The 25,113-nt window shown below is 38.6% G+C and overlaps 1 protein-coding gene across 1 annotated transcript in view; it reads right to left on the reverse strand.

The window, feature by feature from the left end:
• MCTP2 (multiple C2 and transmembrane domain containing 2) overlaps positions 1–25,113 on the reverse strand; it is a 221,089-nt gene that overhangs the window by 128,893 nt on the left and 67,083 nt on the right. Inside the window, exons 3-4 of the mRNA XM_081290239.1 lie at positions 21,455–21,517; positions 19,760–19,868 (exon numbers count right to left, since the gene is read on the reverse strand). Coding sequence (XP_081146365.1) covers positions 19,760–19,868; positions 21,455–21,517 — 172 coding nt within the window. The remainder of the gene's footprint in view (positions 1–19,759; positions 19,869–21,454; positions 21,518–25,113) is intronic.

Raw genomic sequence — 25,113 nt, forward strand, 5'->3', positions numbered from 1 at the left:
TTATTTTATTTACTTATATGCAGTACTGAGAATCTGACCCAGTGCCTCACAAATGCTAAGCAAGTGCACTACTGCTGAGCCCCAGCCCCAGCATTGTTAATACCCATCATTAATTAATTGAATTATTTTTCAGGTCCTTTTGTGTTTTTATTTAGCCCCATATTAAAAATTACTTTAAAAAAAATGTTTCCCAACGATTTTAGCTGAAAGTAACATCACTACAGAGGAAGAGAGGTGGGGAAAGGAGATGTCCTGGAAACAATTGCTCGAATTATGTTATATATATGTACAGATATGGCCTAACAAATCCCACTATTAAGTACAATCATAATGCACCAATGAAAGAAAGTTTTAATAGGTATACCAAGGTACAATCTGAAAAGTCAGCCTTCCAGCATAACAAGGCTACTACTAACTTTTTTTTTCCTTTTATTATGCTGGGGATGGAACCCAGGGCATCTCAGATGCCAAGTAAATGCTCTACCACTGAGTGATTCCCCAGCCTCCAGGATAATAACAAAAGAAATTAAGCTATAGATACATGTATATATTCAACTCTCACATTTTAAGTTTGGCAACACAGAATATGGGTAGAAGCCCAGTTCCTCTGATTTGAAACTTGGGCACACACACAACATGTTGAGCAGCAGCTCTTAGAGGGATAGTGAAAATAAATGCATTCACAGTCATTCAGTGGAATTCTCAGTCGCGAGTGAGCAACCCGCCCACCCGCCTCCCTTTAACAGTCCAAGAGAAATCCTCTGGCTAGCCAGACTTTAACAATCATTCTGATATATATATATATAAAAAGTGGTGGAAAACTATAATAAAAAGAGGCCTTTAATTAAATGAAATTGCCACTCTGGGATCAGGCCTTCATGCTTGTCAGCGTACTCTCAAAATAAACATCTCAAAACTCGGCCTCCGTGGTGTCACTTTCTCACAGGCAAGGCATACTGGGTAATCCCCAGGCATCTTGACAGCTACATAATGTTCAAACTGTTTCACGGGTGAATGGCGGCAGTTGCGTGAAAGAAAATATTAATGTCTGGAATTAATAGAAAAAAGGACCTGGGTTTACAAAGCCAAACAAGGAAGAGGGTGTCAAGTTAGTGCAGCGTTAATTGTTAGGGAAAATTTGAGAAAGGAAGGGAGCGCATGGTGATTTTCTCTCTTGGAGTCTAAGTGCCTCACTGTCAGGGAAGTGACATCTCAACTAGGCAGGTTCTGAAAAGAGGGTCGGCTGCTCAGGAATGCAACTCCCAGATTATACAGATGATGAGATGACACCTGAATGGGTGGACTTTAACCTTGTTTGCTGGGAGCTTCCTACACAATGAGGCTCTTGTGGTAGTCGTTATTGTGGGTGGAGAAGGATAGGAGTTAGCCCAGAGACAGGGTCTCCATGTAGGCGCTGCTCCCAATTCTGCCACGTGAGCCTGATTGAGTCTCAAAAACTCAGAATATCAAGATGTCCAGAATCCATGGCCTGAGTGTCCTTCTCTTTTTAAAAACACTGGCTGCTGGGCAGAGTGGTACACACCTATAACCTCAGGGAAGGAGAGGCAGGAGGATGGTGAGTTTGAGGCCAATCTCAGCAATTTAGAAACCCCCTAGTCTCAAAATAAAATTAAAAAGGGCTGAGGATGTGGTTCAGTGCTTAAGTGCCCCTGGGTTTAATCCTTGGTACCAAAAACAAAAACAAAAACAAAATCACTTTGGCTTCCATATCTACCAGTTCTGCATCTGTAGAGTCAATCAATCATGAATGAAAAATATTTGAAAATAAAATGCATAAACTGCATCTGTACTGAACAAGTGAAAACTTTCTTTCCTTGTCATTATTCCCTAAACAATGCAGCATAACACCTCTTGACATAGCATTTATGATAGTTATAATAAGTAATCCAGAGATTATTTAAAGTACATGGGAGGATGCATATGTAAGTTATATACAAATATGATGACATTTTATATGAAAGATTTGAATTCCATGGATTCTGTTACCTGCCAGGGTCCTGGAACCAATTCCCTGTAGACATCTAGTGATGAATGTAGATACTGAGAGAAATTGATGGCTAGTCATTGGTCCTCCAAAAATGCTGCACCTATTCCTGCTCCTGACACCAGGCAGGACAGTTCTTTTCTGTGTTCAGGATACTGACATTACTACCAATGGCCATATCTTGCTTGGCACTGAGCCTGTCAGGCAGCTGACATCACATCTGAGCTTGGCTCTGTGCTAGGCATTCTGGGAGGTTTCTGAGGTACAACACTCCCACATCCTGCTCCTCTGTTCCTGATAGCAGCAGACACCCCGTAACAGAATACCAAGTCACAGAGTGACTGTCCAGATAGAACTGAACAAGGTAGGGGTTATGCTAGTTCATGTGCAGGAAACATGATTTTCAGCTCAGATATCAGTGGAGACTGAACTAAAGGACATGAGAGTTAAAATGAATGGGTGTAAACTTGCACAGAAGGACTGAGGTCACTCCAGTAGGAGGTACTGGCAATGAGAAGGAGGTAGGGAGGGGACCCAAAATGAATGGAGACGTTTGGTACCAAGCAAGCAGTCCATTGGATCCAGAAGTTAAGGTAGAAAAATATAATGAGAAATAAAGTTTAACAGGCAGGTTCACATCAGAGGCCCAAGGGTACTACAAAAATAAAAAAGGAGATTATCTATTATTCAGCAAGAATTACAGGTGTACTACTTTTCTATTTTTAAAAAATAAAACTAATATGTGCACAAAACCCTGAAAGGTATGAAATGAAAATTCAGTACCCTATTACTCTTCCCTGATTCTGTTTGTCTGATGTGCTCACCATAAACAGTTTTATGGGAATTTTAGGGAGAGAAAAAAAAAAAAAAACACAAGAATTTGTGTTTTCACAGTAATGTACCTTGGAGTCCTTTTCATATTAGCAATTTATGTTGCTGGGATTTATGTTGTTGTTGCTGCTGTTGTTTTTTCAATAACTTAGCATTTGGTTTTATCAATTTATTTAACTAATCACTGAAAATGGATATTTACATCACTTCCTCTTTTTTTACTGATACAAGCAATATTGCAATCATCATTCTTGCATAACTATAAGTTCAAAGGTGATTATATTAAAAAGAAAGATTTAATACTGGAACTGTTGGACAAATGAAAATGTGCCATTTTGTTTCTGACACATATTATCAAATTGTTTTCTAATGTTTAGCAAATTTATACTCCCACCAGTAGTATATATTTTTTATTTGTTTCTTATCTTGCTTACCAACTTTGGATATTATAGGTTTTTATTTCCAACCAATGGCACATGAAAAACTTGCTATCTCCATATTCCTCTATCTTTAACATTTTCAGGATCTTTCATATTTCATATATTAGAAATAAAATATTTCATATTTTAGTTAACTGTATTCGTATTTCTCCATCAGTGAAATTCTTGTTCTTATATTTTGGCAATTTTTCAATGGGCTCATGGTTTGTCTTTGGCTTACAGGTTTGGAGGAGCCCTTCACCATGGAAATCAGTTATTGAATATAAATCTTGTCAAACTTTATTTTAACTTATTATTGGCAAGGTTAAGTTCATTTTTATTTAGTCAAATATACCATTTTTAAAAAACGTGTGGCTTTTTTATTTAACATCCTGCTTAGAAGCAATTTTCCCACTACAAGATTTCAAATTAATTCAGCCATGTTACTTTCCATTTGTTCTGGTGTTGTTGATGTTGTTGTTGTTGTTGCTGCTGCTGCTACTGCTGCTGCTGCTGCTGCTGCTGCTGCTGTTGTTCTTGTTGTTTTTAACACTTAGGCCTTTGGTCCATCTGAAATTATTTTAGTATGAACAGCAACAGCGAAGGAAATTCAGGTTCACTCATGAGTAGGAGAGTAAAATGATCAGAGCCAAGCATTAGAAATATAAATCTGGCAGCAGCTCATAATTTAGAATGAAGAAGAAAGAGGATAAAACAAAGAAACCTATCAGCTGAGATACACAGTAGATTGTTGAAGACTGAGGAGGACGCTGGACCTAGACCACAAGAGGTGGCCATCCAGGGTTTCACCAAGTGCCATCCAAACAACCTCATCTGCAGAGATGCTCTGCAGACTGAAAGAGGTATACCATCATAGCCATTGGCAAAAGCTGCCTGATATTTTCTTGCTTGGAACTTATACAATGTATAATAAAATTTTTTAAAAAATGAAACTCCGCTAAGAAATTCAGTAAGACAAACAAGCAGCTTAAAAATTTTTCACTCTCTATATCAGAAAATATTGTTGAAACATAGAGAATGTTACATGGAGAACTGATGAATGTAATGTTAAACTCATCAAATCATAGTTTCTGGAAGGGAAGATATGAATGGTGGACCATAAACAGGATGAATGAATGAATACCCTCTGAGGTTAGATGGACATGGTAGGTGCAAATCCCCAGCCTTCCTTCCAGGAACTGTGTAACTGCGGACCATTGACTAGATTTCCTTGTACTACACTGTCTTCACCTATAAGATGGAAATCTGCGAATCTCAAAGGGTTATCTCAAGAGCTTAACAGACTTATACACTTTAATGACGGCAGGCTCCAGCCATTTGCTTAGAATGCTTCTTAGTAAGGGCTACTATTTCTAGTATCACTACTCAATTAAGTTAAAAAGGAAGAGAGTGTATAACCATTTAAGTAGTACTAATATTCACTTGCTTTATTTTAATGTCAAGGATAACACCCACTGCTAATTTTCTCTATAATGTTCCATTATTGCCATCTCTAAAGGCATGAAATTTATATCACTTTCCTTTCCATAAGTTGGATAGAACATTTTTTATCTTATACATTTCTCACAGGGATTCAGGCGATTTGAAAATTTTTCTGTCAAACAATTTTAACTCCCCTATAAGGAAATAGCTGTATTAAAACTAAAAATTTCTAAGTCCTCATGAACACTGGCTACTTCCCTACCTGAAGTCCTGGGGTTACTCATTGAGAACTTCAGAGCAAAGTGGAGATAAAACCTGATGAAAAAAACTGGGCTGCTTCATTAAGATACAGGGCAATGCAGGTCTGCCATCAGGAGGGAGTCACTAGGAACCAGAGAACTTGAGCATTTTATTCTCCTTTTGGCTTTATCATCCTTAGAGGTTTTTATTACATTATGGGTGCAATGAAAAATTGGCCAGTATCAATAAAAGAAGTCATAAACAGAATGCCACATTGAATATCTCAGGAAAACCACTGTGATATGCAAATAAAATACAAATAATACACCTCGAATTACAAGCAACTTCTCTTTGTGGTTTCTGATATAATAACTCATGGCTATTATGTCAAAAGCAAAATCAAGATGTGGTTAAAGAAAAAAGAGCTAAGGAGGAATGAAAATTCCTACCACCTAAGAAAAGCTTAGTGCTAATATTTATTTACACTTTACACACTTACACACACACACACACACTCTTTTCACAAAAACAAATTGGCCTTCAGATGGTTTCATTTGTCTGCTTTCTTCAGTCAATAATATCAGTTTTTTTCCATGCCCATAAATATATTTCCATGACTCAGTTTAAATATCTGCACATATATATGAAAACTCACTATATAATGTAATTTCTAAACACTAGCATTTATAATTTAAACTAAAAATCCATTATTTTAAATAGAAAAGCATTATTTGTAAATAAACTACTTCTTGGCCATCAACAAAGCTCACGTGCCAAGTTATAAAATTTAGAATTTGCAATTTCTCTGAAATAAAAGCACACTTTAGCTAGTTTAATTGCATGTATCTCTTAAAGGAGTCAATTGTTCATAAAAAAATCACCATTTTAAATATGAAGTTCACATTTGGCAACATCTGGTAAATTTCTTCAATAGAGTTTAAAATTTCAGATTAAAGTAAGTCAACAATTATTCACTAAATCTTTACGGAAAATATGAACTCATCGAATAAACAGTATATGCAAATATAAACAGTGTAAACCTGACTTTGTCTTATCTTCCAGGACCAGAGTAACAAGGGATGGTTCATTCTATTTATATGAACACATTCAGAATGTTCTGAATATACACACCTGTTTAGAATCCTTCCTCCTTTCCAGAAAAAAACCGAGCTGCTTTTACATGGGAGCCCTAAGTTCTTGCTTTCCTTGAAGTTAGCTAAATAACAGAGCCAGACTTGACTTTGAGAGAAGGGAAACAAAGGCAGTGCTGATTTTTGCACAGGGGCTGCTGCCCTCTCTCTGGCAGTTAGGCTAAGATATCCTGATGGAGTAATGTCCTCCTGCTGTATTCTTTTCTGACCTCTTCAGAAACGATAATGGACATTATGGAAACACAGAGGTCATTTTCCCTTGATTATATAAGGAGATTTTCCTATGGAGAGTAAAATCTATACTGCTTAAGTTATTGGCAGATTTCTAGCCTAACACAAGTCCCAGCTAAATTATATCCCCTTTATATATGATATATCAAAGTGCATAAATGCATTCTACTGTCAAGTATAACTAATTAAAACAAATTTAAAAATTAATAATAAAAAAGAAGTCCCAGCTAGTTTTTTGTTTTGTTTTGTTTTGTTTTTCATTCAGGTTAAATGAGGGCACACACACATTCCCAGCTAGGCCCTGTCCCATCCTTCCATAGATGGCAGCTTGATGCGTCTAGGAGCTGATTTTAATTACCAATTTCAGGATTGTTTCTTCCCCAACCTTGTACTGGACTCACCCTCTTTGCTTTGCTACTTAACACACCCCAATCGAACTATTTTGAAACTATCTCCCAACTATGTTCGACTTCTCCCCTCTAAGAGGACTCCCAATGCAAAAAAAAGATCTCAGTGGTACCTTGAGCCAGAATTGTCCCTGGGGGAATCCTGAGATGCTGTAGCTCCAAGCAATTTTGGAAAAAATCCACTTTACTGACAGATTTTTCCAAAGACCAACTTACAGTGGAATCAATGATCTGAAATTTTCAATTTTATCAAAACTTGCTTTGACAAGTTTACAAAAGTTTATGGAAACATATATGGAAGAAAAAGCAGATTATAAGGAAGCCCTGGGGAACTAGGCACTGAGGTTCTCCTAGGGCTTCTGGATTATCTACCTGCACCATGGCCTCCCCAAAACTTCCTCAGAACTCCCCATCACCACTGCAGACTCCCTCACCCCTTTCTGTAAGTCCCATCCCCATCCCCATCCCCACCCGACTTCCCCTTAGTACCTTCTATTTTTCTTTCCTTAGGCTTCTCCTTTTGGGGCTCTGCAGTCTAGGCTATCATGTGCTCTGTTTCTTCTTCTTTTTTTTGGCATAAAAAATTAAATCTTGTTGAACTGCTACTTTTGTTATGTATTCATAAAGCATCAATGATGTGAGCCAGAACTCTGTGAAAGAGTATTTTTTAAAGTCCCCACCCAAAATTAAAATGTACAAGTACAACTTGTATAACTTCTTTTACAGATGAAAGAAACATGTCAATATACGGATAAATTCAGTAATTTTAATAAATCCTCTATTTGGTGAGTATATGAAGGAACAAACTAGCTTCTGATGATATAGTCATTGAAATACTGGGCTTGGGCCCCATTCTTGGTCAGATGACCAGAGCACTGTGAGATGGGAAGCTTAGGTATCTCACACACACTATCCCCGTAACATCAAAACAGGAGGAAGGACAGCAACCTAGAGAAAAGTGAGAGAAGAGGAAGTGGATGGAATGCATCAGTAAAAAGTAGCTAGAAAGAGCTGGGGAGAAATAAGAAATATAAGAGGAACAAACCAGATAACCAGGGAATCTGTGTTCCAGAAATCCATGTTGCCAAAGGACACATAATTATTGATATATTAATGTTTTCCTTTCTATTAAAATACACTAAAACATCCCCTGCACAAGCTACTCTTTAAGCATAGAACTAAAAAAAAAAAAAAAAAAAAAAAAAGGCATAAGCCCACATGGAAAAGATGGAATGGGATTAAAGTTTGGTAAGAACACTGACAATGGGTGTCATCTCACTTCATCCCACAAAACTCATAGAGACACGCAGGATTTACACTGCTGCTTTAAAGAAGAGAAATTCAGCCTTATAAAAGGAAATCCCGCCATTCACCAACAAAGGGATGAAACTGAAAAGCATTATGCTGAATGAAATAAGCCAGGCTCAGAAAGAAATACGGCATGATCTCTCCTATACGTGGAATCTATTTCTTAGAATGTTGAATACACCAGAGAATAGAACAGTGGTTCCAAGGAGTGGTAGAAGGAGCAAACAGGGAGAGGTAGACAAAAGAGATACAAAGTTATAGTTACATAGGAAGAAAAAGGCTAGAGAGTTAATACATAGCACAGGGATTACAATTAATTGTGTTTTCTTGTACTCTAGAAATGTGATAAATTTTAGGTGATCTCTCTACCCAAACACAAAAAAGGATAACTATATAACAGATATGAAAATTGGCTTTATTTTTAGTAATCATTTCACTAGATGTGTGTATGCATGTGCATATATGTAGATAGATAGCAAATATCCAGTTGTACCTTAAATATATATATATAACTTGGGCTGGGATTGTGGCTCAGTGGTAGAGTGCTCACCTAGCACAGGTGGGACCCAGGTTCGATTCTCAGCACCACATAAAAAAATAAAGGCATTGTGTTGTGTCCATCTACAAAAAAGATACTCTCTCTCTCTCTCTCTCTATCTCTCTCTCCCCCCCCCTTTAAAATGTATGTGTGTGTGTGTGTGTATGTGTGTGTGTGTGTGAAAACATTTTTAAAAGAATGAGGGAAGTAGAACATCCCACCTAACCATTACTTAGCGGGGTGTGAATATGTGCTGAGGCTGAAATCACAACTAAGCTTTATGTAAATTATGGACACATGGGTGGGGCACAGGTGTACATAAACATGCACACACCGAGTCCAGAACACCCCATATCAACATCACAGACACTGGGTCAAAAGAAGCAAAAAGACAACTTATAGTACAGCATGCAGCATGACATACATCTTAGGAGTAGGAACAATTAATATAAGCATACACTTAAGAAGTCCCCTTCAAGCAAATAAGAGGTGTACATTAAATTCAAATCAAAGATCTTTGGTTGGGCATAAGGCATTTTATGTATAGCAAACCAAGGACCATCCCAGGTTTTTTCTGTTTTGTTTCGTTTTGATGCTTCATAGGAATTGAGGCAGGATTCTGATGAAACAGCAGAGAAACAGACTCAATAAGGTTGTGAGTATCCAGAACATCCAAACCAACTCATGAGTTTGTAGAGCCTCAAAACAAAACCAAGCAACACAACTCTCCATAGGGCAAACCTCAGTGACAGTGATAAATTAAAGCAAAGCAATAGTAACAAAAACAGCATGGTACTGGTACCAAAACAGGCAGATGGACCAATGGTACAGAATAGAAGACACAGAGACTAACCCACAAAGTTACAACTATCTTATATTTGATAAAGGGGCTAAAAGCATGCAATGGAGGAAGGATAGCATCTTCAACAAATGGTGCTGGGAAAATTGGAAATCCATATGCAACAAAATGAAATTGAATCCCTTTCTCTCGCCATCCACAAAAATTAACTCAAAATGGATCAGGGAGCTAGATATCAAATCAGAGACACTGCGTCTGATAGAAGAAAAAGTTGGCTACGATCTACATATTGTGGGGTCGGGCTCCAAATTCCTTAATAGGACACCCATAGCCCAAGAGTTAACAACAAGAATAAACAAATGGGACTTACTTAAACTAAAAAGTTTTTTCTCAGCAAGAGAAACAATAAAAGAGGTAAATAGAGAGCCTACATCCTGGGAACAAATTTTTACCCCCCACACCTCCGATAGAGCCCTAATATCCAGAATGTACAAAGAACTCAAAAAATTAAACAATAAGATAACAAATAACCCAATCAACAAATGGGCCAAGGACCTGAACAGACACTTCTCAGAGGAGGACATACAATCAATCAACAAGTACATGAAAAAATGCTCACCATCTCTAGCAATCAGAGAAATGCAAATCAAAACCACCCTAAGATACCATCTCACTCCAGTAAGATTGGCAGCCATTATGAAGTCAAACAACAATAAGTGTTGGCGGGGATGTGGGGAAAAGGGTACACTTGTACACTGCTGGTGGGGCTGCAAAATGGTGAGGCCAATTTGGAAAGCAGTATGGAGATTCCTGGGAAAGCTGGGAATGGATCCACCATTTGACCCAGCTATCGCACTTCTCGGACTATTCCCTGAGGACCTTAAAAAAGCGCACTATAGGGATACGGCTACATCAATGATTATAGCGGCACAATTCACAATAGCTAGACTGTGGAACCAATCTAGATGCCCCTCAATAGATGAATGGATAAAAAAAAATGTGGCATCTATACACAATGGAGTATTATGCAGCACTAAGAAATGACAAAATCATAGAATTTGCAGGGAACTGGATGGCATTAGAGCAGATTATGCTAAGCGAAGCTAGCCAAGCCCTAAAAAACAAATGCCAAATGTCTGCTTTGATATAAAGAGAACAACTAAGAACAGAACAGGAAGGAAGAGCATGAGGAAAAGACTACAGTGAACAAAGACGAATGGGGGGAGAGAAACGGAGAGAGAAGGGAAAGCACATGGAAATAGTAGGAGACCTTCAATGATACATAAAATTATAAGAGGTTATGAGGGGCAAGGGGGAGGGAAAAAAAGGGAGAGAATTGAACAACAGCAGGGGAGGTAGAGAGGGAAGATGGGAGGGGAGGGGAGGGGAGATAGTAGGGGATAGGAAAGGTAGCAGAATACAACAGTCACTAATATGGCATTATGTAAAAATGTGAATATGTAACAGATGTGATTCTGCAATCTGTATTTGGGGTGAAAATGGGAGTTAAAACACAATTTGAGTCAAATGTATGAAAGATGATATATCATGAGCTATGTAATGCTTTAAATAATCAATTTAAAAAAAGCCTGTTAGGAAGACCCTGCCTGCTCCTGATGTGTATCTAGTCACAAAATAATAAACAAACTGATTTCAAAGCTCAGCTTCACCCTTTGCTCCAGGACCTGGGCACTGCTGCCCATGTTACATCTTTGAGAGTTTCTGTTTTGCCCTATGTTTCTGCTGCTCTCACACCAGCATCTCAATGAAGTCATGCCATCTGGTGTCCAGAGAAGGTACTACACTGAGACACAAACTCCAATTTTCAAAATAAAGTGGTCTAATTGTGTCCTTTCAGCAAAACTGTGGTTGGTGTCTGACCCCTGTACAAAGGGATGTGTCAGCCGGAATCAAAGAGAATTACAAGGTGCAAACCCCTACATTTATGGCATTTCAATATATGATAAAAGGTTCCAGTCAAATTACTAGGGAAAGAAATAAATAGGTCTAGTTTGTTTTACTTTTGCCAAATGGATACCTAAGTTCCTACACTGGACCAGAAATCAAAATAAATTTGAAACAGATGGAAGAGATAAATGAAAATTGTAACCTAGAGTCTCATGTGTATGACTCTCCAAAAAGTCCTTTTTCAGTGTGAAAACAAAGGAATACCATCTTCAGAATCAGATTGTGAGACTAAAGTGATGCTTAAAAAAAAAACATTATAAACAAAATAAAGGCAAATGACAAATTAGAATAATAGATATGAACATGTCAAGGCTATGGCAGAAACAGTCATGACAATAGATAGAATAAGATATGTACAGTAAAAGCAAATACCCCCATAATCAAACATATTTAAGGTTCCAAATATATTAATACAAACTAAAACAAGAACAAAATCACTATTTTCCTCCATCAAAATAATAAACTTATCCTTCATCCAACATAGGTAAGAAATAGAAATTGAACAACTTTGATGCTGCTAGTGGGTAACAAAAGTAGGTCTTTCTCAGGACTAAGCGGGAAATTCTGTAATGAGAATCTTGAATAGGTCATATCATGTGGCAGAAAAACTCCAATCCACCCCAAGAGATGACTTCCAAAGAAATCAAAAGCGTAAGTTGACCATGTAGATTTGGACAGTTCGCTGTGACCTTATTCCAAGTTACAAAAATTTTGAATAAACTTAATCTGAATCACTGATTAAACAAAGTATAATGTACTATTAAGCTTTGGATTTCTTCTCAAAATGAAAATATTATACTATAGAAAAAATATGCCTAGGAAATAAAAGCCCATGATCCAGCAATATGAAAACCAGGTCCTGTTTTACTTTAGAAAGGAAAGCATCTTTAAAGAATCTGGTGAAGTGTGTGCTATTTAAAATTCTAGCAATAACCTGTTGACATGGCTTCACCCATGCCAATTTTTCCCAGGTCACTATTATATTTGAAGGAAATTTGCTGCATCAAATTTAAGATGGAAAAAAATGAAACCACCAATCCACAAGAGTCAACATTCAAAAAAATATACCTTCCAAAATAGTCTTTTTCATTTATCCTGTCTCTTCAATAATAGGAAGTGGCTTCAGAAAAGACCTCAACAACCATCTCCACCCTTTGCCTGGATTAGAATGTGGAGGGAGCCAAAATCAATTTCAAAAACTAAAAAAGCAAAATGCTCGATAAATTATCAAAAACTGGGAAGAAAGAGACCATAATAAAACTTGAAAAATTCTGAAATCATTTCCTTTCTATAGGGAGTTTAAAAAAGTAAACCAAAACAAAACCAACTAAAACAAGAATATCCATAGCAATCACAGCTAATGTTCATCGTACATTGCCATATCACCCACTACCTCTCACCCATACACACACAGAGGTCCCACAAATGCACCCACTAGCTCAATCCTAGTCATCAGCTAAGCCAGTAGGCTCATGGCTCAATAGTGACCAAGGAAATGGTCAAGTTCAGATGGACTGTGTTGAAAGTCCATACTTGTTACTAATTATCCAATGCTTCATAACACTTCACATTATGGCACAAAAGGAAACAATCTTTTTTTTGTGTGTGGGACACACAGCAAGCGACATGGAAGAGACTGCAAAGGAGCTGGCCAAATCCCAGTGGATGAAAACCTCAGTATACCCCTGAGAACACACCCTTTGAGATGTATAGGGCTCCTCGTCAGTTCACAGAATAGAGGTCTCGAAATGCCCACTTGCCCTGTATTATAGCCACAAGGAGAATGTATTTTTGTCTAGATCTAATACAGGAGTATATTTTCATTATAAAGAAAATATGTATCATCATAAAAATGGTAAGATCATAAAAATTAGTCTGCTAAATAATAAAAGCTGAACAGAAGTTAAATCAGAGGAACCTTATATTTGGTAAGAGTTTGGTAAGTTACTAAGTACCTACTATGTTGCAGAATCCTATCCTATTGGGAGAACTTTAAATCTTTTCTCTATACCATTCCTTTTGGATATGAAAATTTCTTGTCAAATCTATTATTTCGGTCACCTGCAGAGGAAGCTGTAGCTACTCTATAAACAAATGTCAACTATCTATCTGTGCTGGCAATCGAGAACGGAAGCAGTTTTATGGATATACAGATCATGAATTTTCATAACCTAAAATTCACATCAAAATGACGACCATCAACCCTCAACTCAGCTGGAGTGATTTTTATGGCCCTAATAATGTGACAGGAATTCCTTCAATCGACTTTTCTTTCCCTTTTGCAATGCTGAGAAGTGGCCACAAGAGGGCACCAGCAACATGCTAGTCTTCCAGTCCTTAGAGGGGAACTCCTGCAACTGGCTTACTCCTTGGGAAACACAGGGTGTAAATGCAGGGCTACTGTTTTCCAGTCAGTAATGCTGCAGGATTTCAGAGGATATGAGCTAACTGTCACAAAACCAAAGCTCAAGCTAGGCCTAGAACCCAGCTGCTGACATAAGCACAAACTTGCTCTGTGTCACCAAAATACTTTCCTCAGTCAAGTTTCTTGCTGTGGGAAATTGAGTCCAATTTCCCTCTGTGCATCAAGGAAATTATGAGGCAGTTGGATTTAAACTTGAATGGTAATATTATTCTTTGTGTTTTTACCAACCTCAAAATTTGAGACCAAGAGCTACTAAACAATGGCTCAGATCAAAAATTTAAAAGAGGTATGATGTATGGTTAAAAATAATATAATCCCCCGGCTCAGGAGGCTGAGACAGGAGGATCACAAGTCTAAAGCCAGCCTCAGCAATGGTGAGGTGCTAAGCAACCCTGTCTCTAAATGAAAAAAAAAAATACAAAATAGGGCTGAGGATGTGGCTTAGTGACCAAGTGTATCCTGAGTTTAATCCCTGGTATCAATAATAATAATAATTATTATTATTATACATCACATCTAACTTCTCATAAAAAAATGGGAAGGAAATGAGGACTATAAAAAAGTTTTTTAAGGGAAAAAGGATTAAGAGTAGGGGTAAAACATGACCAAAGGAGAAGAAGCAAGTTAAAAGAAGATAAGAGAGAGAAAAGAGGAGAAGAGTCAGACAGGGGAAAATAAGCAATGACTAAGGTAGAGGGAGATGTCCATGATTTTTATCCTACAGATTGCTAAACAGGATAAGCACAAGGCCATGACTGGGCAATTTACAGAATTTAGGAAAGTCTTGTTCTATAGTAAGCAATGTTTCCCAGCAAAATCAAAAGCAAGCCAACAAAAACTATTGGTCTGCTTAATTGAATAATGAGCTTTCCAATTCAGGGTCTAGTCTAATAAATATTGAAGGAACACAAGCCAGAAATTCAAAGGAAATTTGTGAACAAGAAAATGACCAGCAAAGAGCAATCTTCTAAATCTGGCCATACTCCTAGAATGATCTAACTAAAACTCCCCAGTCACTCCTGAGTGTATAGGCATGTTTAGGACAAGGACTTATTCCTTCATCACTCACTAACTTCGATTCTTTTTAATGATGGGCAGGCTTTTTCTGGGTTTATACACACACACACACACACACACACACACACACACACAGTACAGGGGACAGAGGACAGAGTTGATCATTCAGCACCCTGGGTAGCAACTATACAACATGACTCCTTCCCAGACACCACTGCCAAATCTGCCCAGGATTCTGAAGTCTGAGCATCCTTCTGATTTCTCTCCAAAGAATATTTTACAATTTTGTAGGTTAAAAAAGCTTCTTCAGAACACAGAAAATCTCAAAATCCCACTTTGAGAGTCTACATAATAAGCCAACAAGCCAAATGTATTTGAGCCAGAGAAGTGAGGAATTGTATTAGATAAAATGATCACAGCATTTTAAACAGTGAACTGCACTGCCCAGCCAGGCCAATGGTACCCTGCTTTCCAGGACCCCAACCCCACCTGCCACCTTCCATTGGTCCAAGGGACTGAGGTTCCAAACATCACTCACAAACCCTGTAAGTACCATTTAACACTCATTCTTGAGATTTGTCAGAGCTTTCTTTTCTGAGAAAAATGCCTTGTCTCTTCCCTCTGCTGCCTAGTGAAATATCAAAATGATGACTTTTTGCTTCTCAATCTCGAGATTTTGTGCATTATTTTAGATCTTATTACCACCAAGATACTTCCTACACAGAAACTTCCATTGAAAGCATAAGCTTCCAATATTGATCACTGTCTAATTAAATGCTGTACCTCCTTTATTCCAAATAATTAGTTTGCTACACTAAAAAAAATAAAATTTAAAAAAGTTTCATAGAGCAAGAATCTATAGTAAGCAGTGTAAGACCTTAATATTTGAGGTTAGCAAATCCATCCCACTGCTTGTTGTTGTAAATAAGATTATTGGTACACAGCCATGCTTACTTATCTACTTCTTATCTACTGGTGTTTTCCAACTATGTCAAGACTGTTGAATAGTTGTCACTTATGGGCCATTGAAGTCTAAACTGTCTACTGGCTGGACTTGTACATACAATGTTTGCCAACCATGTTCTAGACAGAGGTTACAAAAACAGTCAAGCTTATGTAACAATTCAAAGAAAATGCTCTTTCATGAGAAGGGAGTGAGTCATCAAAAATGACTTTTCTCCTCCCAAACTAAAAAAAAAAACAGAGGAGACTGCACAACTAGAATTAAAGATCCTGCAGCAGCAGCTCCTCTACCATCAAGGGTGGCAACACAGCCAGCCGAATGCTTTGAGAGGTCATTCATGTTGTGACTGGAAATCAGTAGCTGATCAATTGGATCTGCTGTGTTTTTAATTAAAAATACATGATTTCATATCAGGAAAATAAGATGTCCCAAGGAAAACAAAAACCTGTGTTCAAGAAAGAGAGGGCACAGGGACATTGACAAATCGACACAAGGGCCCAAGTTCACTGATGGGTGTGACGGGTGTGTTCCCGTGGATCACAGGAATGAGCTCTATACTGGGTGTCAGAAATGCAGGAGATTTTCATTATTATTACTAATTAATAGTAGTAAAACACATTGGTGCACATTTAGGGGACATAAAAAGGTTGAAATGCTGTCATTTGTGACATGATGAACCCGGATGGACCACTATATTAAAGGAAATAAATCAGGTACAGAAAGACAAGTGTCTCATGTTCTCACTCAGCTGTGAGATCTCAAAAAGTTGATGTCCCATAAGTTGAGAGTGGCCTAGCAGATGCTGGGTGTCACAGGGGTAAGAGGCGGGTGGGGAGGACTCAGCCAATGGGTGCTACAGTTAGACAGGAGAAAGCGGCTCTGGTATTCTGCTGCACAGCAAGGTGACCATAGCTAAGGACAACACAATTCATATCTCATGTAGCAAGAAGAAAGGATTTTTGAATGGTCTCACAACAAAGAAATGGGAAAAGTTCAGGTAATAGATATGTTAATTACCCTGACTTGATTATTACACAATATATACATCTATCAAAATATTGTATTGTACCCCATAAGTATATAAAATTATCATATGCCAGTTAAAAATTTAAAACAACGGGGTATGGAGCAACTGCACATGAAACCTGTTGTTTTGTTCATTATGTGACATTTGCAATTATCCACTGTGCTTCATGAATATCCACTGTGTGTGCTGACTACCCACTAAGAACTGTGCCCTAACTGTATCAGTAGGATTGATCAAGGACAGTGAAGCCCTTGAATAAACCAAAAAAGAAAAAAAAAAGGAATATTGGAAAAGCAATAAGTGGCCCATAGTAGAGATCCAGAGCTGTAAATCCCCAACATTTCATACTTGGGGAAAATTCCAAAAATTTAAAATAGGACATGAATGGGCATGTTTAGGAACACCTTCTTCCCAATAAAGCTAAATATAGTCTCTCTAGAACTCTCTTTTAGTCTATGAGTAAGTGGTCACAAAATGGACTTGATGTGAGCTTTATCTGACAGAGGTACCTACTGGACACCATGCAGCCTCAACACAAGAGTCAGGATATTGATGGGAGGCAAGTTCACATTGATTGATGACCACACCCTATTGATTTTATTTCAGGAGACAATGGTGTCTACGCTCCATCAGTGAAAACAGCATAAGATATCTGTTTATGAATGGATTTGTTTATGACAATGATGGGACCCAAGAAGAGGCACAATGCAGAAATGAGCAATTGTGATTTGCAGATAAAACTACTTACCAGAAAGCAGAGAATGGAATTGTGTGGTTATTTTGAAATGGTACATCTGAGAAAATAGGAGAGAAAAAAAGAAGAACATGAGAGAAATTTTAAGGAAAAAAAAGGGGGGGGCAAGACATCCTTCACATAGTCTGGACAAATGGAAACCAGGTGAGAGCAATTTATGAAAGAATCCATGGTTCAAAACATAAGCAGTAGAAAGTCATAGTCAAAAGGTTTCTAGGGCGGGGGTGGAATGGATGAGAAACTGCAGGGCAGTCAATCAGGGATACGCCAAACTTAGAGGCAGCAGGTACAGGAAACAGAAATCACCTAAGCAGGGTTGGTGCAATGTTTGTAGAAAGGATAAATGGGTCACTAGGCTCCTTTCCCTTGATGTTGAGCAATGACCAGTAAAGGCCCTTGCGGGGGAGCAGGAGAGCAGGCAGGAAGCCAGAGTGGAGGCCTTAAGTGTCATTGATAACCAGGAGGAACAGGAAGGAGGACTGGGAAGTGTTCAGTCTGAACTACTGGCTCATCTTGTCCAACTGCATGCCCCAGCCCCTTTACTGTCAAACAGGGCAGGACACAGCAAAGGAAAATAGCATCCATAAATGGGGGACCAAGGACACATGCATAACAAGACAGACACAGCTCTTCAGAGAATCAGACCTGCAAAGGAAACTAAAGTCCCACAGCAAATACAACAGACTGCTATACCAGGGCAAGAAAGCACCAAATAGATTAGAAATGTGTCCTTGATCTTCTCAGATGGATATGGCATTATTTCCTCTGAAACACAAAATTAGGCTGTGATAGCAATGAAGACATGACAGCTCAATTAGTGAACAGAGGAGCACAAAGTTAACAACCAACCAGAAAATGGATGAGTGAAAACCAAACCAAGGGATTCCTCCCCAAAGGAAAAGGCTATGGGATGGAGGAGGAAGGAGAGGTGGGAGACACAGAGAACAGAGCAAAGACCCTGCATTCTGCGCAAAGCTCTTCCAAAAGGAGTAGAGAGGCCACGGCCTGAAGCAAGACCCGGACTCCTCAGAATAAGAAGATGAAGTAGTCAACCACTAAACAAAATGCATGGAAAAAAGAGACCATAAAAAAAACAGTGATATTTGCATGATGAAATGCAAAACCTCTGAAGGACACAAGAGGCCATAAGATTAGGGAGAGGCAACAGATGGGGAGACAAATATTTGCATCAGACAATAAATGTAAATGCTGAAAATTATAAAGAGTTATAAAAAAAGAAAATCTCAACTTAGCACTTGGGACTTTACGTAAGTATATGTCTACAATCCTCCTAAAAGCCTAAAAGGTTTTTTATTATTACCTTGTTTTAGTATTCTTGTTTTATAGGTGAGGAACCTAGAAACCTAAAAATCAGATACCAAAGAATGAAGAAGCCAAAATTTGATCCCAGACAGCGTGACTCACTGTCTGTTCTTAAACCCATAAGATTTTTTTTTTTTTTATGTAAAGAATAACCTTCTCTGCGCACAGGGGCATACACATCATTTATATGGTCAACAAAGTAGGCAAAAAACAGGCATCATCATTAGAAGAGATAAATGAAATTTCATAGTATGGAGTATTACATTGTCTTTAAAAAGATATTTACATGGGAAAACTTCAAGATATTGTTATCAATCTTCAAAATATTGTAAGGTTAAAAAAGAGCTTATTCTAGGATAATGTGGGCATTACAGTTCCATCTCGATTTCAACATATATATGTAGGTATGAACATAAGGAAATGTATACAGACATGCCAGGAGTTTGTACAGAATCATCTCAGATAATAACATTTAGAGAGAGTTCAGTGGAATTTCAAGGCAGAATGATGGGGTGGGGATTTAAGGGACATTTCTATCAATGTGTCTATTTGATGACCTCATCCAAAAAAAACCACTATTCACAGCTTTCTTATAGATAGTTAAGGAATAGGGTCAAACACTCGTGCTTATGAATAGTTGCTATGTGCCAAGCATAAGGGTACCATAGTTATTCATTCTAAAGTAACTTTATGTGTTAGTGTTGTTAATTTAATAATTTTTAAAAATGACAGCAGGGTTCAGGGCATTTAAAGAATTCCCTGCATACGTCTTGTGCCTGGAGATGCTTAGGCTTCAGTTCTGGTGTGTCCTAAACCATGCCGACATGAAAAATATGACCAACAACCTTCACGTAAGGGTGGACAGAAAAAAGTTGTCAGGCTACAAAGAGCCAACAGAACCGGCCTTACCACATCGATCTCGGACAACCAGGTTGCGTCCTTCCTTCAGGTGTATGGTGAGGAGGTATGCAAAAGGGCTGGGGAGGTTACTTAGGCCATCACCAGCCTCCTCGAGAGTCTGTAGAGACAAAGGAGGCATTTAAATCACCAAGTCTTGAACCCAATAAGAAAATTTCTACAAGAGCAAAGACATTCTTAAATTCAATAAGGAAAAAGGTCACAACCATTGTCAAGTGTTATCTCCAAGCCCGACTCACATTGATAATTTATTTACATTGCTCTTGAGGGTTAGATCTGGATTGTCCTCCAACCCTCAGGTATTCAGAGGTGGGGTTCTGAGGACTCTGATCTCCTTGATGGATTAGCCCATTGATGGTCGAATGGACAACTCAAAGGTGGGTCCTAGCTGAAAGAAGTTGGCTACTAGGGGATGCCCTGGAAGGGTTTATCTCCTCCTGACCCCTTCCCCACTCCAGTACCACCCACCCTCTCTGCTTTCTGACTGCCAGGAGCTGAGCAGATTTTCTCCACCATGATGTTCTGTCTCACCTTGGGCTCAGAGCAATGGAGTTGGCTGACTCTGGACTAAGTCCTCCAAACCTATAACCCCATATAAATTATTCCCCCTCTAAGTGGTTATTGTCAGGTATTTTAGTTACAGCAATGAAAAGTTGATTAACACAACAATTTTATTAACAAATCCTTCTTATTTCCCCCAGTAGGATCTTATCTGAATTCAAAGGCCAATCATGATGATTTCTTCACAGGATGAACTTCCCAATGATTACATAAGGGATATGCCAATCTCTGAAAACCCTTACACTCATTAATTTTCTCTGGGGCTTCCTTATAGTATGATAGAGTTCTGAGAGGAAACAGCCTGCAGAAATACAGCTGCCAGCGTGGCTCCATGATCTTGTGGCCACACTTCCAACCTCAGGGATAGAATGCCTCCCAGTCTCCACCTTCACACCCATTCCCAACAGCTCTGGCACACTTCCTCCACCTGTGGTAAGCTTTTCAGTGCCTGACACTCAGCAGATCCCTCCTAATAAGCCCTCTCGACCATCAGACACACGTCCCTTGCTTGTACCCACATGGGACATCCACACCGTCTCTGCCCAACAGTCTCCCAGATCTGCCACGTGTTCTTTCATTCTCTGGCACCCACTCTTGGGGTCTCCTCCTTTTACTTTCCTTCTCTCACCTCCCCCAAATCACATCACTTTCCTTTCCAGAAACACATCGTCTCGTAGGGCCATAAAGTCGAAGTCAATTTTTTTAATATATATTACATGAATCCAGTGAAATTATTGAGCCAGTTTAAATGTCTGCCTTTCCTCAAAGAGGACAGATGAAAATATGTATCATTCATTTATTAGACAATTAATCGATTCTGTGGCCAAAGCCGCCCTTGACAAGTCTTCTTTAGAAAATTTCAAAGGACTTCAAAATGGCTTTGTCTCCTTTACCATTTCTCTCAATTTCATTGCTTCTGTGTATTTTTAGAAGACTCTATTCCAGTATGACCAATCAATAGATACTGAATTAATTTCTTCTGGCTAAAATTGGCAAGGCCGGTTTGTGAAGGTGGGTAGAGCTTTTATATTCTTTAGAAGTAAAAGAGACAAAGAAATATGAACATTTGATGAGAAACACTTATAATGTTTACTTCAGTGTTTGTTTTTAAGGAACTTCACTCACAGATTGTTCATCAAAATGTTGAGACGTCAAAGAAGCATTGAGATCACCATTGCCACGTAACTTCTGCAAAGAAGAAGAAAAGCCTTCATTTAAAAAGCAAATGAGGGCTGGGGATGTGGCTCAAGCGGTAGCGCGCTCGCCTGGCGTGCGTGCGGCCCGGGTTCGATCCTCAGCACCACATACCAACAAAGATGTTGTGTCTGCCGAGAACTAAGAAAAAATAAATAAAAAAAAATAAAAAGCAAATGAATGATTGTCCATGATGATATCTGTTCTCAGGTCTTCCCCTTTGGAAATCTGATATTTGCATATCCAGTTTCAGGTGTGTGGGCTGCTGTCCTGTTTGTGTGGGCAGAAGAGGTGAACTGAAAGGCATTAGTTTGTCCACAGCTTTTGCCATCAGAGTCATTGACTGGAATATTGGGACAACCAGTTCTATTCTCCTGCTGGACCATGGGTTGCCCTAGTTCATCACATGCTTAGCAAGCAAATACCACTGATCAAGTGAAAACAGAAGGGTGGGCCATCAGGGCTTGATCCCTCCCAGGACAAGCCTGGCTGGCCTCCCAACTCCAAGGGAGGTAAGCAACTTGAGATCCAGAGAACTGAGCATGTCAATAATGTAGGAAGCATTTCAAGATGTGAACGACCTTCCTCAAACCAGATCTCCATGGGCCCAGCAACTATATAGTTAGTCACCGACCCAAAACTAGGAAATGCAAATTCTGCCCAAATGAGCTCACAGTGAGAGATATATCTTTCCTAATATAAACACACCTCCCCCACGTTGGATGTGATTCCACAAGGTATTAAAACTTGCACAATTCATTAGTTAGTAGGGTAACAGCAGAGATCTTAGTTGTGTCAGGTCTTAAGTGCACAAACGAGGGTGTGCACAGAAGAGCTTTCATGCTCTGTGAGGACAGCTGACTGTAATAAAAGGCAGGATGGAGAGGACTGGGAGGAGCAGATCCCACCCACCCCACAAGCCATGGGAGCACATTCCTGTTTTTCTGGTACATCAGCCAGAGCTGATTTCTTGTGTGGAAAAAAAGATGGGATTTCCCCTTCCAAAAATGGTTAGATAACTCCAAGGTTTAGAGGCCACTTTGGAGACAGGAAAGAGGTTTGCAGAGATTGATTAGATGACCATGAATCATTGGGGATGGGAGCCAGGACCCAAGGCACTGAGGAAATGTCCTTTGTTACTCCATCCATAGTGACCACTAGGAACATCTTGGGCACAATTAGAGATCCTGGATGGTAGGATGCCTTCCAAGACATACATGCTCAGAGCTAGATGAGGCAATAAAAACCCCAGTTCCAGACAGGGAATCAGTTCTATTCTCCTGCTATAGATCTTTCAGGCCCAAACAGTGATGGTGAGGAGTTTGCTTCCACAAAAAAAGGAGCCCTGGGCTCAACCTCCCAGCAAACAAGAAAGGGGGCAGCAGGTACTTTGCTAAACTACCTGTCCTTTGTGTTCTTGGTATCTCCCTTATGTGCTATCTCTAAAAATTAGACACCTAGGTGAGTCAGCAGGCCAGTCCAAAAGTTGCTTTATGATAGAAATCAATTATCTTACTCAACTTTCACAACGTTAAAAGATCTCTTCATATATCTTTAATACTGTACACTATCAAATCCCATGAATTCAACTTCTTCCTGATTACTATGTCAATAACTATGACTTCACATGCAGAGCCAAGAGTCACCAGTGTTATCTGATGCTCTGCAGCCTGAAAATCCCCCACTATTGTTCTCAAGTGGGTTAAATGAAGTAAGTTTCATTTGGCCAATCCTGTTTCAAGACAATTTTTTTTTTTAAACTACCATGTCTAGGTTCAGAATTTCTGTTTAAAATATCTGTTATTAGCCACAGATCATGTTAGCCTGGTATCTTCTACTTGCAATAGGAAAAGAGGCCAGATGGATGCCTAAATTTGGTCCCCCTACAGATTTATACACAATATATATTCTCCCAGGTTGGCCTCACTGTACTTAATGATGACGTTAATTAAATGACAAAACAACCACCATCATTTACATGCTATCAGAAATGAACACAGAGCTCTTATTCAAAATGTGGTAAGTCTTCCACTTATAACAGCAGGGAAATTCAATGTGAGGAATGGCATTAATTCAACATTATGGCTGGTTTTACTCACAGAAAAGTCACAGAACTTAAAGTTATGATTCCCACAGCCACTGTAACTGTCATACACCATATATACACACTGAGGCAGGAAAGTGATTACCATAAAGAACAGGAAAATGTTCCATATGCACGAGAGGACGACTTATAGCCACTGGGGGACACATAACTTTGAATATTCCCCTACACTCTTGCATAGAGTCTCTGGTATTATTCACTGAGTAGAAGTGGTATTATTTTCACCTTATTTTATAAACCTAATAACTATATTAATATCTTTGTTTTCACTAAAAAGAGCACAATTAATATTTATGTCAACAGAAGTCACTAGTTTATCAATCATTTGAAGAAAATTTTTGCTCTTAATCAGCATAATTGACAGGTTACCTGTGTGAGAGTGCTGAGATTTTTAATACATGGACAAATCTGACTAATGCCTGCACAATTAGGATACAAAACAGTTCTGTTACCCCAAACACCCCTCTCTTCCATACCACTAGGCAGAACTTCCTCCAATTCCTAATCCCTGGCAACTCCTAATCGGCTCTCATCACATTTTATTTTAAAGAGAGAGAGAGAGAGAGAGAGAGAGAGAGAGAGAGAGAGAGAGAGAGAGAATTTTTTAATATTTATTATTTATTTTTTAGTTCTCAGCGGACACAACATCTTTGTTTGTATGTGGTGCTGAGGATCGAACCTGGGCCGCACGCATGCCAGGCGAGCGCGCCATCACTTGAGCCACATCCCCAGCCCCCTCTCATCACATTTTTAATTTTTTTCCAGAATATCACATCAGTGGGATCATACAGTATGTAAATGTTTGAGATGGGCATCTTTCACTTAGCACAGAGACTTTTAAATTTTCAAGTTTCTCATTTAATTGCTAAATGGTATTCTATCATATGGATATATTACAGATTGTTTATCCTTTAAGAATCAGTTATCACAATTTTAAACCTATTGTGCTTAAGTATGTATTCAGGAAAAGAAATAATTTTGAATATTGAAGCCAATAAATTTCCACATGATGAGCTACATAATTACACACAAGCATTCAGAAATACAGCTTTAACATACTGGGATGAACACTAGTATGAGGGTGTCATCTCTCACATGAGTCTTACCACTGACTTATAGCTAAACACATTTTGGTGTTGGTTTTCAATGACTGTGAGTTTGTAGTGGTATCTCCATTCTACCTTACAAACTTGAAATTTATGGGAAGGTAGCATATATTTTGCATTCCCTTTATAGGAGGATCCTCAGCTACAAGAATGCAAATCTATTACAATTCAGCAGAATATGGGAAGACACAAAAATAAACTCATCAATTATTTAAAAAAGAAAATTTCATCTAGTTATGGGAAGATTTTGAGAGCAAGACACTGATGTGAATAAACAATATTTTCCTTTTGTATAAACCACTTGTGATCTTATACAAATACCACCTCCCCTGTGGCTGTCGGAAAGATCTTTTCATAAACTACACACAGGAAGCCAAATC

This window comes from Spermophilus citellus (genome assembly GCF_964194105.1).
Source record: "Spermophilus citellus genome assembly, chromosome: 4".
Lineage (NCBI taxonomy): Eukaryota > Metazoa > Chordata > Mammalia > Rodentia > Sciuridae > Spermophilus > Spermophilus citellus.